At 35.7% G+C, this 16,824-nt stretch overlaps 2 protein-coding genes across 6 annotated transcripts; one reads left to right on the forward strand and one right to left on the reverse strand.

The window, feature by feature from the left end:
• Positions 1-11: 11 nt before the first annotated feature.
• On the reverse strand, positions 12-2,863 carry LOC100740597 (collagen alpha-1(I) chain). Its single transcript, XM_003493321.4, has 6 exons — positions 2,614-2,863; positions 1,734-2,220; positions 1,401-1,663; positions 1,062-1,284; positions 511-776; positions 12-432 (listed from the first exon to the last, which is right to left on the reverse strand). The coding sequence occupies exons 1-6, from the start codon at positions 2,638-2,640 to the stop codon at positions 280-282; spliced, it is 1,419 nt and encodes a 472-aa protein (XP_003493369.1). The 5' UTR covers positions 2,641-2,863; the 3' UTR covers positions 12-279.
• A 540-nt stretch (positions 2,864-3,403) lies between these two features.
• Positions 3,404-16,736, forward strand: LOC100741800. 5 transcript variants are annotated; one of them, XM_033323582.1, is made up of 11 exons: positions 3,407-3,870; positions 4,122-4,308; positions 4,388-4,611; positions 4,876-4,934; positions 5,029-5,319; positions 5,650-6,630; positions 10,933-11,173; positions 11,423-11,440; positions 12,440-12,541; positions 15,576-15,701; positions 16,365-16,736. In XM_033323582.1, exons 7-11 carry the CDS (start codon positions 11,008-11,010, stop codon positions 16,454-16,456), a joined length of 504 nt encoding a protein of 167 aa, XP_033179473.1. In that variant the 5' UTR covers positions 3,407-3,870; positions 4,122-4,308; positions 4,388-4,611; positions 4,876-4,934; positions 5,029-5,319; positions 5,650-6,630; positions 10,933-11,007; the 3' UTR covers positions 16,457-16,736. The 5 variants fall into 5 exon arrangements, with proteins under 5 accessions (XP_024226783.1, XP_033179473.1, XP_024226782.1 ...); XM_024371015.2 differs by having other exon boundaries at positions 3,404-3,870; positions 4,876-5,319; positions 10,930-11,173; XM_024371014.2 differs by having other exon boundaries at positions 4,876-5,319.
• Positions 16,737-16,824: the final 88 nt, after the last annotated feature.

The following is a 16,824-nucleotide window of genomic DNA, read 5'->3' on the forward strand; positions in this document are numbered from 1 at the left end:
AATTCGAGCAAATTTATCATAAATAAATAATCTATATACAAAAATATTAATCTTTTTATATATAGCATGAGATTCTAGCAGCTTGTATTATAGTTGTGGTGCTTTTTATTGAAATATCTTGTGCCAAAAAAATATATAAATATATATATAATAGCTGCCTTTCATGTTAAATATCTTTAATACACAATCACATTGTGCACATATTTGCATATATCAATAACAGAGCATAAAATTTTCATTATACATAATTTTTTATATGAATTTTTATCTCAACTTACATTAGTCATCCAAACCTAAGCCTTTTGAAATTTCATCTGCTGTTAATTTATTTCCGGAAACAGGACTATCAGAAGATATAGGAGGTTGTACAGGCGGTGCAGAATTTGGTGTATAAGCTGGTGGAGGAGTTGGATGATTTTCTTCGTGAGATTTCTGTATGTACAATCATAATTATGTAATCAGATTATAAAACATATTCACAATTTTTAGAATATCATGGTTTATACTTACATCTTTGTCGTGTTTGGTAAGACCTCCTAAAGCAGAACTAAGAAAGGCTGATCCTATTCCAGATAAAAGATCTGAATTTGATGATTGATTAGAATATCCACCAGAAGGTTGGTAATTTCCGTAACCTCCTGAAGGTTGGTAATTTGGTTGTTGATTTCCACCACCTCCAAGAACACCACCAAGAATAGATCCTAAGGCTCCTGTCAATGGATTACTTGGTTGACTTGGAGGAGGTGGTGGTGCTGCATTATGCCCATTATTACCACCTTAGATATACAAAAATTTAATGTATTAAAATTTACTTATGAAGCATATAAAAATTTTACTTCAAATGCAAAATTATCTGTATTGTGTGTTTATCATGATTCACTATAACCTTTAACATAAATATAGCTTAGATGACATCATCTATGTCATCACCTAACATTCCAACACTCAATCATACAATTATGAACAAATCACTATATTAATATCTTCAGTTTGAAAGATTAAGAAAAGTATTATTTCATAACTTGTTCATGTTTTAAGCATAAAATGTATCTATATCATACCTAATGCTCCAAGAATAGAGTCTAATACACCACCACCACCGCTTGATTGTTGGATGTTGGTAGGGTAGCCTTGTTGCGCTTGTGAGTTACTTAAAGCATTGGTCACTAAACTGCTTGCTAAAGCTGCACCCAAAGAACCAAGATTTCCCAAACCACCTTCACTTTCTGTTTTTGATTTAGAAGCATCAGATTTTTCCTGATCATCTTGAACTTCTTTTTTTTTCTAAAAAATTATAAACATAGCATGCATATAACATATGTTATTATTCTTAGTATCTTATACAGATATTATTGTATGCTATTATTTCCAAAAGACTTGTAATTATTAAATTTATATACACTCATAGCGTGTGCAGCAGCTGCTATGCCTCCTGCTGCAACTAGTCCCCCTATTGCTAATCCAACTTTATCCAAACAACCACTAAATGCTTCTTCTTCTTCAGGCTTCTCATATCCAGGCTGATATCCATATGCTCTTGGAGGATTATAACCAGGTCCTCCATATACACCAGGAGGAGGCCCATACCCAGGAGCTGGAGGTGGTGGACCATATCCACCTTGTGGTGTTTGTGGACCTATTGTAGGATATAATCCTCCAGGTGCTAAAAAATGACATAGAATTTATTATGCAATTATTTAGTGACAGAAAAAGGATATAAAATGCTTAATTACGTGGTGGTCCAAAATTAGCAGTAGGTACATCTGGCGTGGGTACAGCTCGAGGAGAACGAGGTGGATCAATTGGAACGGTCTCATATGTGATAGATTGTACTTCTACATCTCCATCAATAACCAAATGTGTTACTTTCTCATATGGTAGCCTATGAACAAATTCTGCAAAATGTCTGCCATTTATGGCAATCTTATAACATGGAAAATCACACAAAAGGAACATCTCAAATTCTTGGCCGGGTTGTATCCACATGGGGCCATCATTTTCCTCTGGGCCCCAAGTCATTGATACTATATGATTTCTAGTAATAAATCCTTCTGCGAAACGTGGTGAAACATGAATGGCAATATCATCTCTTGGATTTAATGTAGGTCCCAATTGATAATTTACAGCAAAACGTACAGCATTAGGAGGAACTTTGCCTCGAATTTTTACCATTTTTCCAGGTATTAAACCACCTTCAACAGCTCCCACATAAGGAATTGGCTATTAAAATATAAAGGTATTTATTATTTAAACGCAAAACTTCACAATTCTGAAATTAAATTGTACTGCATTTAGAAAAATCAAAAATGCATTACATATCATTGTATAAATTGTTCATTAATATTTTATCCAACTTTTTAAATTGAAACTATTACAGATCTTTTGATCTCTTTTAACTTATACAATATTATTCTCATATACTTGTACAGTACTTGTAAATAATCTAACGAATTAACAAATATAGTTGGATAAGTGTTTGGATAAATTATGTTTCATTGAGATCATATCAGCAGTGCAGATGCTATGTATATATATATGTATATCCTTCCTGGATCGATGACAATCAACTTTGCCAAATGAAATAACTTTTTAATCGATGTAAATAATACTTACAGGATCCAAAACTGGCTCAAATGACATCTTTATTGTTTAATTATATTTCGCAAATTCGAATAGAAGTTTATAATTCAACGCACTATTTTAAAATAGCGAATACTGCGTACACGAAGAAATCTTGTGAGTTGTCTTTCGTGTCTTCTTTTTAAAACATTTCTATTTAAAGTGGTGACGTTTCCAGCTTAAACTGTGCAATGCGGCACAAACTATACTTATATGATACGGCTTGAAATATATGATACATAGTTTCTTTGGCGCATGCATTCTCAAATTCCTTACAGTTACTGTAGTGACGTACAGCTCGTATGGTAGTGCCGTAATATAGAAAAGCCGCGAATTCAAACTTATCTCGTGCAGAAATAGAACAAACCAATCAAATTTCTTTATATTTTATTTAAACCAGAAACACGTGGAACCAGTTATAAGAAAGTAATGACATGATGTAACACATTCACAATATAACCAATAAGTTATATATTTTTTATAACTCCTATTAGACGATTACAAATACATTTCAATATAGATAATGGCTAGATTGCAAATTTTTCTGCATTTATGGAAAATTTAAAAATACAGAAACGTGCGAAATGCATATTATAAGCGAAAGTACATAATATATGTAACGTATAATATTCACTGAATTATTTAACGTATGAAATAAATCGCTGCAACAAAACATCCGCAATAATATCCTAATAATAATTTAAAATAGTCAAAAATAGAAATTAGTCTTAAAGTACATATAAACAATTTCTAATAATTTATTCTATCTACATATATTCATTATTAGTGCATTGCACGAATCGGGTTAATAACTGTGAGGTTATTAACCCTCTTTATTTAATCGAAGATTATAAAATAAGTTCGTCAAGATACAGAAATGTCATAAATTACAAATTTCAATCCTGAGTATCTTTTATATATTAGGCTATAAACATTGTACGAAACATTTCCACTTTTATGGAGGGCGGCGCGCTATAAACTGTCTCCATTGAAATTATTGCTTAAAGGTTGCGCAATTAATTATTGGAATAGTTACACGCGGACACACGCACGTATTATCGCCTACGTTCATTTTCGTCCACGCATTGTTTAACACTACAGGAAACTAAATAAACCGTCCATTGAGATATAACAGGTTCAGTGAGAGAGAGAGTTTTTGCGTAGAAAAAGTAAACAGTTAAACGGGAGCAAGTTAATAGTGAACAGAACCGCTGTATCAATGTAAATCAATAAAATCGATGATGAAATACGGTAAAATTCTATGCATAGGTTACTACTTAACCTTAGACCGTCATAAAATTTCAAAGGAACGAAATTTACGCTTATTTTACAATTTCTTATAACTGTAATAATTATTTCAAATTATTTTATTTGTTTTTAATACAAGATGCAATTACTGTCCTGATGTTATTTCTTAAATAAAAGTACCAGAGTAATTGAAACGATCGACTACTGTTTTAAATTGCTATTCTTCATTTTTATCTTAAACAAAATTTGTCCAGGTCTGGCTTGCCACTATGTATGGGTGACGAACGTCAATCGGATATGTAAGCAGACGTATTGTGACTACAAGTTGTGCATTTTACGTGATCACTTCCAGGGATCACATACAGGGTGTGCCGCTATGAAACGTATGTGGAGCGTGCGAGGGCTAGGCACTGGCGCACCCACTATAAATAAGATTTAAATGTAACGATTCAACCGAATTATCGTCAATTTTTGTGCGCCACTTTATACAATTTTCACGCTTAATCAATCTTTTCAACAGCTGCCAGTATCCTTTTATTTCGTTGGTGCAACATTTATAGTAATTGCTCAATAGAGGAACAGATGCATAACCATAAGAAAAAATCAAACATGTGGGTGACCAAAGAATCAACCGGTTGAAAATTTACTCGTATAATTCAAACTCGTATAATTACGTATAATTCATTACTCTATGAGAATGTCCTTGTCTGGTCTAAAGCAAACTGGATATCAGGATCAATAAAGGTTTTCCTCTATTTTTACCTATGATGATTGATACATTTTTGATAACCTTTATAATAGAATAAATACGTTTATTGAAAACAATGTGTTCGAACATATTAACTTCTAATTAACTTCTTTTGGCAAATGAGTAAATATATTTTTATTTTCATGTTTATACCGATATATAGAAATGATATACAGTGAAGAAATATTTGTTAAAGTTATTTTATTAAGACAGATATTCGTTAAGAGACATAATGATGAAAATATTCTTTCCTGTTGAAGATATTGGTAGGTATAGGACTGAACCAATGCAGGACTCACCGACAAGATCAATAAGCAAGGTAAGCGGACCCTTCTTCGCAAGGCATTCAATGCTTTCTTATAAACGCCCTTTCATGTCGCCTTTATACTGGTCTTATCCTTACAAAAATCCAGGTGTCTGCTATTGCAAGAGTGGCCTATACACAACATGTACATTACATACATATATACGAAGTCGTCAACGAGAAATGTTCGTAAATACGATTGTATCTTGTAAAAGCAACAACTACGTTCTATATACTTGATCCATAGTGCTAATTTTTATAAAAATATACTGAATTGGCACACCTGTTGTGCTTTTTAAAAATATGCAACATTGGGTATATGCATAATATTTTACTATTTTATATGCACCATATAAATTAGGACTTTATCTGAAAAGGCAATAAAAAATTTAACACAAAGGTAAGGTTATTATTTCAGAATCAATAATCTATCAATACGGAACTCAATCGCCAAATCAGTGACTGGCACATCTAAAAAATTTGCAAATCCAGCTACGCAACGGCGCGCAATGCAATTTATTCCTCTTTTGTAAGCCCAACAATGTTTTATTTTTTGACAATCTTTTTTCGTCGAGTACTATTTGTTACATGTTTTGTTTAATACATCCCAGTCGAAGAAGTGGTACGAATATTGGCATCTGATTTGGGATTGGAGTTTCGTGCATACAATGTATATGAACGGTTACACGTTTAAGCATTCGTACTCTGAAGCATGTATTCTTTTTTCTAGGGTTCTTAGCTGCTGAACAGTAAAAGTACGCACGTGAGCGCGTTGCACTAAATGCGAATAGACTGAAGACCGATCGCTAGTCCTGATAGATTATATTTTATATACGGTACTTTCAATAGTAATTCCCTTTTAAGGATTCAAGTTAGTATCTTTGTTTAAAAGAAACTTGATAAGAAGCTCGTTAAAATTTATCATCGCTTCGAGGACAGAGAACCGTATTAAACGTAACAGGTACATATTGTAACAGTTTAAATACCTCGCGAAAATTCTTTAATAATGTAATTTAAAATGAAAAATTATTACGTTGTCCAACATCAATACGATATAAAACCAACCATGCCTTGAGCACAGATTAAACAATTGTTGGCGGCAAAAATATAAGACAAGTACGAATTGACATAAATGATACTGTAAATTACGGTAGCGGTGATTGAAGTAGCAGCTAGGGGTGAACTGGTTATTGGGGAGTTTAGAAAAATTCCTGGTTGCTCAGTATTTGGGGCCGTTTTACGTAGGATTTGATTAATGAATTAAGAACAGGAGACCGGTCATGTCGGTAATCTTCCGGTAAAAATTTAAGTCCCAGTCCGCCCCTGGTAGCAGCAGTAGAGAACAGTGGTGGTAGTGGTGCTGCCTAATACTCTTTTCAGCCCTCGGCCGACAGTTCAGCACAGCCCGTAGTCTTCGACGGTTGCACGTCGTTCAATCCGGCACACTTTTATAACCATTGCACACTTCCTACTATCTCATTCACGTTTTATAAACAATGCGACAATCCACGGTTTCTTAAACGAACATTTCTCACTTTTGCCGATTCGTATCTCCGTAATTACGATGCAACCAGCTGATTTGTTGAGAAAATTAAACGTGACTGAAAGTATTTTGTGCCAGTGAATCTGAACATGATATTTCAAAGGATTTGACCGAGAAAATGGATTTTATGCCATGGATTGTCTAAGTGTCCAACAAGAAGAAGTAATGGTGAGGAAATATTTTATAGTCTTTGTATTTACGACGTGCGACATTTTGTGCGGGAAATATCAGACAGGATAAAGGTATTATTGTAAAATCATTTTTCTAAAGAGATATAACATCCTGGGTACTTTTATCGTTCGTTTTGCAATAATGTGAATAACATACTTACTTTTGAGATTAGCTTTTGATAACTTTCCCCTCATCGTTTTTTCCTTGGTTTTCGTAACAAGGAAACAGATAGATAATTCGGTCAAGTCAAAGGTTAGCTGGAGATAAAGTGTTCTTCCTTGAAAATGTATAACGAAAAAATGACTTCCGATAGGAACGCCTTACTTTTGATCTTTGTTCAAAGATTAACTTGTCGATGTAACATCTTTAAATAAATGTTGATGTAACATTTTTATTCGTCATAATATTGAAGATAAGAAGGCGAATACGCGAAAACATTTTCTTATTAATAGACGGCGGACGTTTATGAATTTATAACAAAGTTGAAATGTGCAAAAATGCATAAAATACATATAGTGTGCAAGAACATTTCTTTAATGATGTATAGGAAAATTTAAATTTACATAAACATTCGCAGTTTACTTGTTAATCATGTCTGGTGGAAAACAGATTCCAACATTAATCGTTAATTAAAACGAGATACTATGATTTCCTTCTTGAACTATCGAAAATTACTCTGAATTATCGAAAATTCAAATTTTCTTCATTTACAACTTTCGTAAAAGTTAAACTTGATGTCTTTGTTAAGACGATTTATGCTTTGTTGCCTTCGTTCATTCAATGTTTCCTTGGAAAAGCATGAAATACAGGTGAACTGATCTAACAATTGATATTGTATCTCTATTTGTGACAATTGTTAGCTACCAATTTGTAGATAAACGTAAAATATTCGGTATTGCGTAGCTCGCTCTACGATTGTAGTTCTCTAGCTAATATCTTTCCTCGAAACGTTCATGCAACCGTACAAAATGCACGGAAAATGGGAAAAGTCCACCTACGCTTAATTTAAACTCTGCCAATGATATTTGTTTCCTAGCAGCGAGTGGTCGCGCTATAAAATTGCAACATTCATACACTTTTATAACCAACCTTGACTCTATGTAGTTCAATATTCTCGTCGTTATTCTTACAATACACTTGGTTCGCGTCTTCTTCTTCTTCTTCTTCTTCTTCAGAGTCTTCTTCGGAGTCTCCAGAAATGACGTAATTGCTCAAGTAGATAAACCGTGTCCGCTTTCTGTCATATCGCGTTCAATACCTTAATTAACTTTACGTTTTACGTCTTCAACAGTTTTGGGGCCAATGTTCATTCGGTATCGATCTTTTCCTTCGATCCTTAGGAAAAACAGGAACAAAATTTCGCTCTTGAAACGAGGACGCAATCAGCAGGAAGATATTCGGCGATGCCACCTTGATTCAAAAACATGTCCAAGACGTCCGTGTTTCGCGTACAGGGCCTTAATTGAGCTTAATTAACGATTGTCCGTCTTTGTCATCGGGCCGTGACTCACAGCGAATGTAGCTTCTCGTATTTGTCTCGTTTTTTCCTTCACACTATTCTTTTACTTGTACTCGGTAATTTTTCTTATGTTACTTCTTTTATCAGAGTTGCAGGTCTCCTAACAGGCTTTGATATTAGAAATACCGCTGAGTCAGCAGTGCCGGTCGTACTTAAATATTAAGACGCTTGTTGTACGTATTTAGCACAAATTTAATGCCTTTCGCTGCTCTTATTTCCCAATTATTCTATTATCAGACTGTGAATGTTTTGTGCAACTATAGAAAACTTGAAGGCGCATGCAAAAATGCACATAGTGCGCATAATACGGGCAAATTTATGAAATACCCAAATATAATAGTCATTGGAACATACGTATAGCAAGTGAAATAATCGTCTCCGATTCAGATTTCATTTTTTCAATTGTATTCGCGAAGATATTAATTTACATAGATGTTCACAGTTCATTGCGAAATATGTTTTCGTGATTAATATAATTAAATATAATACTGAAAATAGAGTATTCAATATGCAATATAATATTCATACAATAAGTTGTTGTGTTCATTGGAATGTAAATTTGCATGAACATCCACAGTCTGTCTATTATAAATCATTCTCGTATACGCTTCATAAAATGTGCAAATGTAAATGTAATAGAGTCGATAAAGAAAAATTTGTTGAGGTTTATCATTAAACGCGACGAACAGGCAGGTGTCCTGATATAACTGGCAGTGAGTGTTCATCGAATAAACATTCACAGATTCCCTGCGAATTTTTTAATCAAATCTATCGCCTAATTCGCTTCAGTGGTTGTCCATTCGATCGAACATAGCGAATACGGGAAAATATGAGGTTACACAAATAGATACGGGTATTTTGTCTGGATAACACGGATCGTTTCGTTTGTTTGAATCTTTTCGTTTATAGGTGTACTGGACTATTTTATCGCCATCCTGTTTCCATCAAAATACGCAGATTCAAAACCTATAAATAATTTTTGGAAATCGTTTCCATCACATTTTTATTGGTTTAATATTTCTATGGTCGGTTCACTAATTATTTCTGCGTTTATATGAAACGAATATCGTCTAATATGTATATTATAACGATTAGAGAACATCGTTCGCTTTACGCATTTTTATACCTAAGTTGAGCCAAGTTGGCGAGCACAAGAGGGTAGCGAGGGATGAATCACTCCCGAAATGAAATGAATACGCACGATCGATATTAAAACCACTCGTTTCAGAGCGGATCATATATTTCCTGTGCAACCTACGACATTAAAATACTACTCTATCTTGAGAAACAGATGCGAGGATAATATAACGTAATTACACGTCCTGGCCATCGATTTACGTTGTAATTTTCGCCTCTAATGTCTTCGCGATAACTAAACGAGATATATTATATTATTGTTATTATTATTATATAAAAATTCATTAACATTCGCGGTCTAGTTATTAGCAACTGAAACGAGATTTACAGTTTGTAGCGCAGTTTGGTACATTTCAGCTAGTAGGTCTTGGCCCTTTAAGTTGTCTCTCAAGCTGCGTTTTATGCTTATAATAATCTTCTTAATAATAAAAGATAGACGATAGAACTTTCCAATTAGCTAATAATTATCTCATTAAGAGGAGTATGTTGTTGAACGTACTTGCATATTTTCACAGCATCGTACTATTCAATAACGCAGCGGAAAAAATTGCTTGACGCAACGATTATACAGCTGGGAGAATATTTAAAATGTACACATTGATAAAACTCGTATTAGGTACAAAGGGGCCCTTTTAAAACTCACCTTGGATGACGATAATACGACAATCGTTATCGTTCATATGGTACTGTCCCACCGGTATTCTTATCCCGTAATCTTGCATATACTTCCGGTTGCGACAGTCATTATACTACTATGCGTATGGAATAAGTCTGGGTAATAAAGAAAAGGTATAAAAACCGTGGACAATGGAGCGCAATTAAAAGCATAAAACCATAGAAGATTAAAAAGAGATATCTTGCAAGTAACGATTGGAATAATTATATAATTGATTCGTAGCTTCGATAATCTAGATATCGTTATACATTCGGTAAGCAATATTACGAAAGATTCCCAAATAATCACAAATTGCTTATTTCTCTATGCGATTATGAAACAACAAAATTTGGGGGATACGTTGCAAGTATTTTGAAACGATCGGACGATTAATTCGCAGCTTAAAATTTAACGATCTCTCGAACGCTGTTGCACATCGATTAACGAACATTCCAAAGGATCAAATGTTTAAATCCAGGGACATTAATCGAAGAGTGCTCGTAGGAAACACTGCGAACGCGAAAATGGAAAATCTTCGACCTTTTAATGGAAAATGTTCTACGAATGAGAATAGAGTTTAAGTACAATTTTCCTTCCTAAATAGATATCAGTAATTCTAGAAAATGGTGTCACGACGTCGCCTCTGTAGAGAAAGATATAGTCATCAATGAGCGCTGATTAATTGTATCGCGATTTTTTCCTTTGCTATCTAAATGACATCTAAAAACATTCCAGGTGAATGATCCAAATGAATGAAACATTCTTTTTATTCTTTTCTTTACGACTAAGAGGTCACATATACCGGGTTTTCCACAAATACTTTGCTTTTCCATGAATTTCGACTACACGAATGCGCGAGTTCTCTTTCGCTCCTGAGGAACTCGTTCCGCGAAGCTCACAGCGTTTTCTACAAGCACTTTTCGATCGTATTTCGAAGACAAGCGTGTAGCAACGAACTTGACAAGTTTCGTGTTTGAATTTCAAGCAGCAGATAAAAGCGGAACTCTCGTAAGAACAGCGGAATCTCGATCATCGTCGAAGATGTCGAAGAAGAGGCGTTAGCATGAGCCACACCACTGCATTCAGAGTACTGACGCTGATCCTGATCCTCGGTGATCTCGAGTCGATCACGGTGGTGAACCACCATCCGGACGAGGAATACTTTCTCGAGCACGAGGTCCTCTGCGAGGAGGCAATTACGGAGGCGAAGAAGCTGCAGCTCTATCCTGGTAGGAAATTTACGCGTTTCGCTCTCGATACTAAAAGCGTTACACATGCCAAGCCCCTTGTCCGACTTCATTCTAACGTCTGGTCTATAAAGCATCTTTACGAAGCACCGAAATCTATTTATCTTTCCTCCGAGAATAACCTCCCTTTGATCCGTTTAAACGGATACTTGGGCCACGTCCACCTACCGCGAATTAACTCGACGAATTGTCTCGTTTTATTAATTTCGTCTTTGTCTTGCCACTTTGCAGCCGGTACGGACAAGAAAGGTATTCGATCGATTCGAACGATCGTCGTTCTAATTTAGGCTCAGTATGCTTGTCGCACGCCAGGATCCAAAGGCCACCTTCTTCCTTGATGCGATCGTTACCTGAAAATAATTGCTCGAGAGACAGGAACGATGTTGCGATTTTCAAACGTAAGCACCGCGTATCGTCGACAGGAAATAGAAATCAAGGTTACTCGGTTTTGTTTGACAATTTCAGCTAGCCGGCTATTTGTAACGATACACAGGATTCTAAGAAAAGTTGTATCTCCGATGGTTCCGCGAAGTTATCCTTGCATAAATAGATCTCTGTCATTTTTTATTTGCACCGAACTACCGATTTTCCCGTTACTCGCTGCGTTCGCTCGTTTGTTTTATTCCATTTAGACTATTTGAAGTTATTCTTGTGGAAAATAAAGCGCGATTTACTTTATCTTATTTCGTGATGTTTTATAAGCATTCTGAATCGAACGACGTAAAACGAAATATTCGTACCCAGTCGGTTTGATAAATGATAATAAATGTTTTAGGTGACATAACGTCGGTATAGCGTTCAACATCAACGACATAATTTCAAAGCAGTTGCATAAAACCTGCAGCCACCAATTAACGTGAATTACACTCGTACTCCCTCGATTTGATGTGATTATCGTTTGTTTTAATAACAGCTCTACGAAACGAGGATAATGAAATGTAACTCTGAATCGGTCGTACAAAATTGTTATTTCTCATTTCAAGGAACATGGTGTCCTTACTGCAGCGTAGTAGAAGGCTACCAGCTCTGTGTTCTTCTTCCAACTCGCCACAACGTGATTACCCGCTTGATAGCAGTAGCAGCGGCAGCAGCTTTCCATTATAATTCAATTTTAATATTCATTTTTTGATCTACATTGACGGATACGAAGATGTTGCAATTAATTTAGAGATCGAGGTTTTATTTAGTGGCACAAATAGACGAAATGTTTCATCGAATAGAAGAAATATACTTTGACGAATTTCACAGGTCCTATCCCAGGATGCAAGCCCTGCACCAGATCAGAGATGACTTACTGCAAAGATGGAAGCGTGATAAATGATCACTGTTGTTGCGATGGCAACTCCAACGGTGAGTAAAATTTATAACAACGATAAAAAGCAAAATATGCGATATCGATGTTTTTTATTAGTCTTCTATAACGAGTCAATAATTATAGCAATAATCGGAACAACGATACGATAATGAAATGTTTGAATCGAAAGGATCTTTTAGAAATTCTCGCAATTCAGACTCTGAGGTTTCTTTCTGTTTCAATTTTCTATCGTGAAAATTTCTGTGACGCATTGCCGCTATACAAAACTTTCTATATTGCATAGTACGCTGCGTTTAATGTTGCAATAAATATAGAAAATGGAACGATCACGTTGATTTCTCATCAGTTTCGCTTTTTTTTCAATTACATTGCTCGTATTTTAGGCTCGTCCTTCGTCGATTTACGTGCATATAAGAATCGCCTGGAAAACGACAATCGCGTGCAGACAATTCGTGCGTGAAGAATTGACCGTGCAAATGCTGGTGGTTTGATTGTGCAACTTTTCACGGAATTTTCGAGCCACGATAATAGACCCTGAAATTGTCGTAATACTTGCAATTTCTACAACCGTGTAACAACTACAGTACAATTCCAATTAGAAAATACGAGGGAAATGCACGTTAATTTCCTACGTAGCAAACATAAGTAACGCGATATTATTTATTTTTAACAAAAACGACAAGACGCGCCAAAATATGCGTAATCTATAAGCGAAGAAGTCGATGGTTGGTAGGTTGCCGCAGAACTTGGCCCAGTTGTTCCCCCCGCGTGAGAATGACGCGTGAATTCGTGAAACACCTTCGAATCCAGCTGAACGGAAGGACAATCACCTGTTCAGGAAATCATCGTTGTTCGTTCGTAACGATAGTTCATCGTAACGATCTATCCTTGTCAGACACGCGCTTCTAAATGCGCTGAGACGCGCAGGGTGGTTACACATACCAGGTGATTCACGCAAAACGACCGGCCGTTAACAGGGACACTTAGGTATTCCGCGCATCCGTCGTCCCAACTCTTTAGTACTCTTTACGTAGTTATCGGTCGTTCACCTCTAACACCATTTGCTCGAATTTCTAATTAGCATAGTTTCTCCGATGGCCTTGCTTCTCACACACGGACAAAAGCGCAATTGGTCTGCTTAAAATCAGTTCCTCTTTCTGTCTATCTTTGTCATTATATTTATTGCCTTGTAATTGGTAATTGGTAATTGGTAGATTGCAGATATCACGATTATCGATTTGGTTTTTTGAAAATATATTCATATTTACAATTAAACGTCTGTTACAGAAACACGTGCAGTATATTGTCTTCAGAAAGGTACACGTAAAAGGGAAAAATACCAGAAGATAGATTATCGAGTTCGGTGAAATTAGTAAATTAGTCGACGGGTAAATTTCAAGTACTTTGAGAAGCAAATAGATATTTAAAAAGTTATCTTCACGGTTAAATGCATTTCTGTGTCTGGAACGACGACGAAGATAATTAACCGTTATATCGCTGAAACACCGTGTAGCGAAACGCTGACAATAAAATGTGTGTCATACTAAAAATAAACGAATACGTAAAAGGATAATTTATTTTATATTGCACAGGGCGTATCGTAACACGTGGGACCCGCTTCAGGACTGGACAGAAGGCACAAAGACAACGAAGAAAGTTCGTACAAACACGTGCTGCTCTATCTGATCTTATATAAGTTGCATTATTTTATATTTTACATACAAAGGCATTTTCGTGGTTCACTAATCCGTAACTGCTTATCTTCGCAGAAGGTGCTCGAGATGGCTATCCTCGGTTATCTTCTGTCCTGAAGCGGCTCCCACGTGTTACGATTTACCCTGTATATTAAGTGTACGAATGAATAGTCCAAATTTTTCACTCTAACTCGAGGTTTAGTCTTAATAAATACTTTAAGTCAATACTTTAAGGGCTACTGATAGATCCACCATGGAAAAATGGAGTGTCTTTAAACAAGATCCAGTGATCAAGGCATTGACAAAGGCCATCGACAAAGCAGTTAACTGGTTAAGCCATCTGCTTTAAAGTTACAAGATAAATCAGGAAGATATAGAATAGAAAGTTTGTAGAGTACATTGACTGAACTTGAACAACTGACGTCGATTGAACGACTTGCTGTATTTTTAAAAAGTAAGCTTCGAGTTTCATTGAAAAATTGCGATTGCTCGTTTGCACATCTAATAAGCATCTCTTTAGTCAAAGTGCAAGGTAAACAACGCGAACGATTCCCGTACAAACCGTAAGCAATTCTGTAACGATTCGTTTGTTATAATAGTTTGACCACAATGTTCATCGTTAAATGCTCGTCGAGCGTACACGAATGGTAACGGCGACAGTAGCAATAAAATTGCGTTGCTGCACGCATCGCGTGCACGAATCGAATACATGAGTCCATTTCGATCAGTCTTATGAATCACACGTTCTTCTTTGCCCATTTCTAATCAACCGATTCGATTACGCAGAAGTTACAATACGGTAAATAAGAGTATGCTAAAAGTAACGGAATACGTGCACGTAGTCCCGTATTAGTCCAACCAAAAAATCTGAATTGTGCGACGTATTTCTTAAATGGAATTTCGAATTTTAGTTATCGTAGTCAAAAGACAACTTTTTACGAATACACATCTCGCAAACTAAGGTCGAGCGACGATTACAAAATGTACAAATAATTGCACGAGAATTAAAATTAGTAATCAATAGTAATTATAAAATATTGGCAATGGGAAAAAGTTGTCCAAAATTTTGATTTCTACGACATATACAAAGATTATGGAAATCGGTAACTTCCTATTTAAAAAATGAACTTGAGGTTGAAATTCCTCCTCTGCTACCGCAGCTAGGGAAAAGTTATTAATACAATTCCTTGTCGCGTTAAACAGCTTCCGTAAGAACTGCCTTTCCGATATCCTTGATTTTTAATGACTGACAAGATATCCCAGCGATATTCCACTTGAAAGATACCACCCTGTGTATAATCCTTTTAAATTGATTATAAGGTTTCTCTGATTCGTCGAAAGTCTGTTCCTGACACTCAACAGCCTATTGTTTCAGAGGTATTCCCCTTCGTGAAGCACACTTGTCGCGTGGGGCCAGAAGAATGCGAAGTACAAGCTGGAGACTGTGCTGAATACGCGAGGCTACGGGAATGCTGCTGTCATTCCTACTTAGCTTCTGTATGTAAGTACTATTTCTCCGCTTACGTATTATGGTGAAACGTATTGTCGAGCTAGACGTCGTTGCGTAAGCGCGAGTAATCTAATATCTTCTGTTTGAGATGAGCACAGAACTGAAATTAGCGTAATTCTATAATATAATTAACGAAAGAGCAGAGGAGGAAAGATCATTTTTCTCACAGGGAAAGTACAGTGCCGTGAGTATAATATAAAATGCCGTGTTAAACTCAACTCTATTTTTAGACGTTCGAAATGCTATTAAAAGAAAAATTGGCAAAATCGTTTCTATAATTTCATATCACAATATAAAGTTACAGTACTAGTGAAATAACAGTAACTTGTATAAACTTAAGATCTGCTTTCAATCTTTTGAAGTCTGGAAGAAACGGAATTTTAACATATCCATGATCTTCTTTGGTAACATCGAAGAGATAACGCAGTGAATGTGTTTGAGTCTATAATTATTCACAACGCTATATATGCCTTTTGTTAAAAATTAGGTATTTGGGAAAACAACTCGTTATTAATTGGACTGCACAGTTTTATGCATTTGTGAGAAATTTGAAGGTGCAAAAATGCACCGGATGAGTAACTTTATCTGAGATATTACATAATTCTTAAAATCTGTTCCTGCATCGATATAATTGACAACTGTGTTTTTTTTCAGGGAAATACTTGGCGAACGACGCGGTATCACCGACGAATACACACTTTATAAAGTTCCTGGCGATATTAACGGTGCTCAGGTGGCTCTCATAGCCGACCTAAAATTGACAGTACACATTTAATACCAAATATTTTTTGTATAGGACGAGTTATTTTAATAAATTATTTTCCCATCGGCACGGGAGAAATTTAGAGGCCAACAAACGTTTCTAACATGCAACAACGAAGTGAAATTTCTAATAATTTGATAAAGAATTTTTGCGGCTTCACCTGTACATATGAGAAAGTGTAATTGTACAAATAATGAACATTGTCCGACGGCAACATTTGTATTTTAATGGATGAAATGCAACAAACTATGTACAAACGCGTACCTAAGAGCCTATTTCAACCTCATCCTCTTCTTTTCTTACGGATGTGATGCAATACCGCTTAAACGACGGTTGCCTAACTATAAACAT

The sequence above is a fragment of the Bombus impatiens genome, unplaced genomic scaffold (genome assembly GCF_000188095.3).
Source record: "Bombus impatiens unplaced genomic scaffold, BIMP_2.2 scf_1079, whole genome shotgun sequence".
In the NCBI taxonomy this organism is placed as follows: Eukaryota; Metazoa; Arthropoda; class Insecta; order Hymenoptera; family Apidae; genus Bombus; species Bombus impatiens.

Excerpts from the sequence above, each read along its gene's own strand:
- LOC100740597 (XM_003493321.4), bottom strand. The coding sequence starts at position 2,640 with ATGTCATTTGAGCCAGTTTTGGATCCT. Across the intron at positions 2,221-2,613 it reads TTGAGCCAGTTTTGGATCCT|CCAATTCCTTATGTGGGAGC; the intron begins GTAAGTATTATT and ends ATATTTTAATAG. Across the intron at positions 1,285-1,400 it reads CTGCTGCACACGCTATGAGT|AAAAAAAAAGAAGTTCAAGA; the intron begins GTATATAAATTT and ends ATAATTTTTTAG.
- LOC100741800 (XM_024371015.2), top strand. The coding sequence starts at position 11,008 with ATGAGCCACACCACTGCATTCAGAGTACTGACGCTGATCCTGATCCTC. Across the intron at positions 12,542-15,575 it reads TTGCGATGGCAACTCCAACG|AGGTATTCCCCTTCGTGAAG; the intron begins GTGAGTAAAATT and ends CTATTGTTTCAG. Across the intron at positions 15,702-16,364 it reads TTCCTACTTAGCTTCTGTAT|GGAAATACTTGGCGAACGAC; the intron begins GTAAGTACTATT and ends GTTTTTTTTCAG.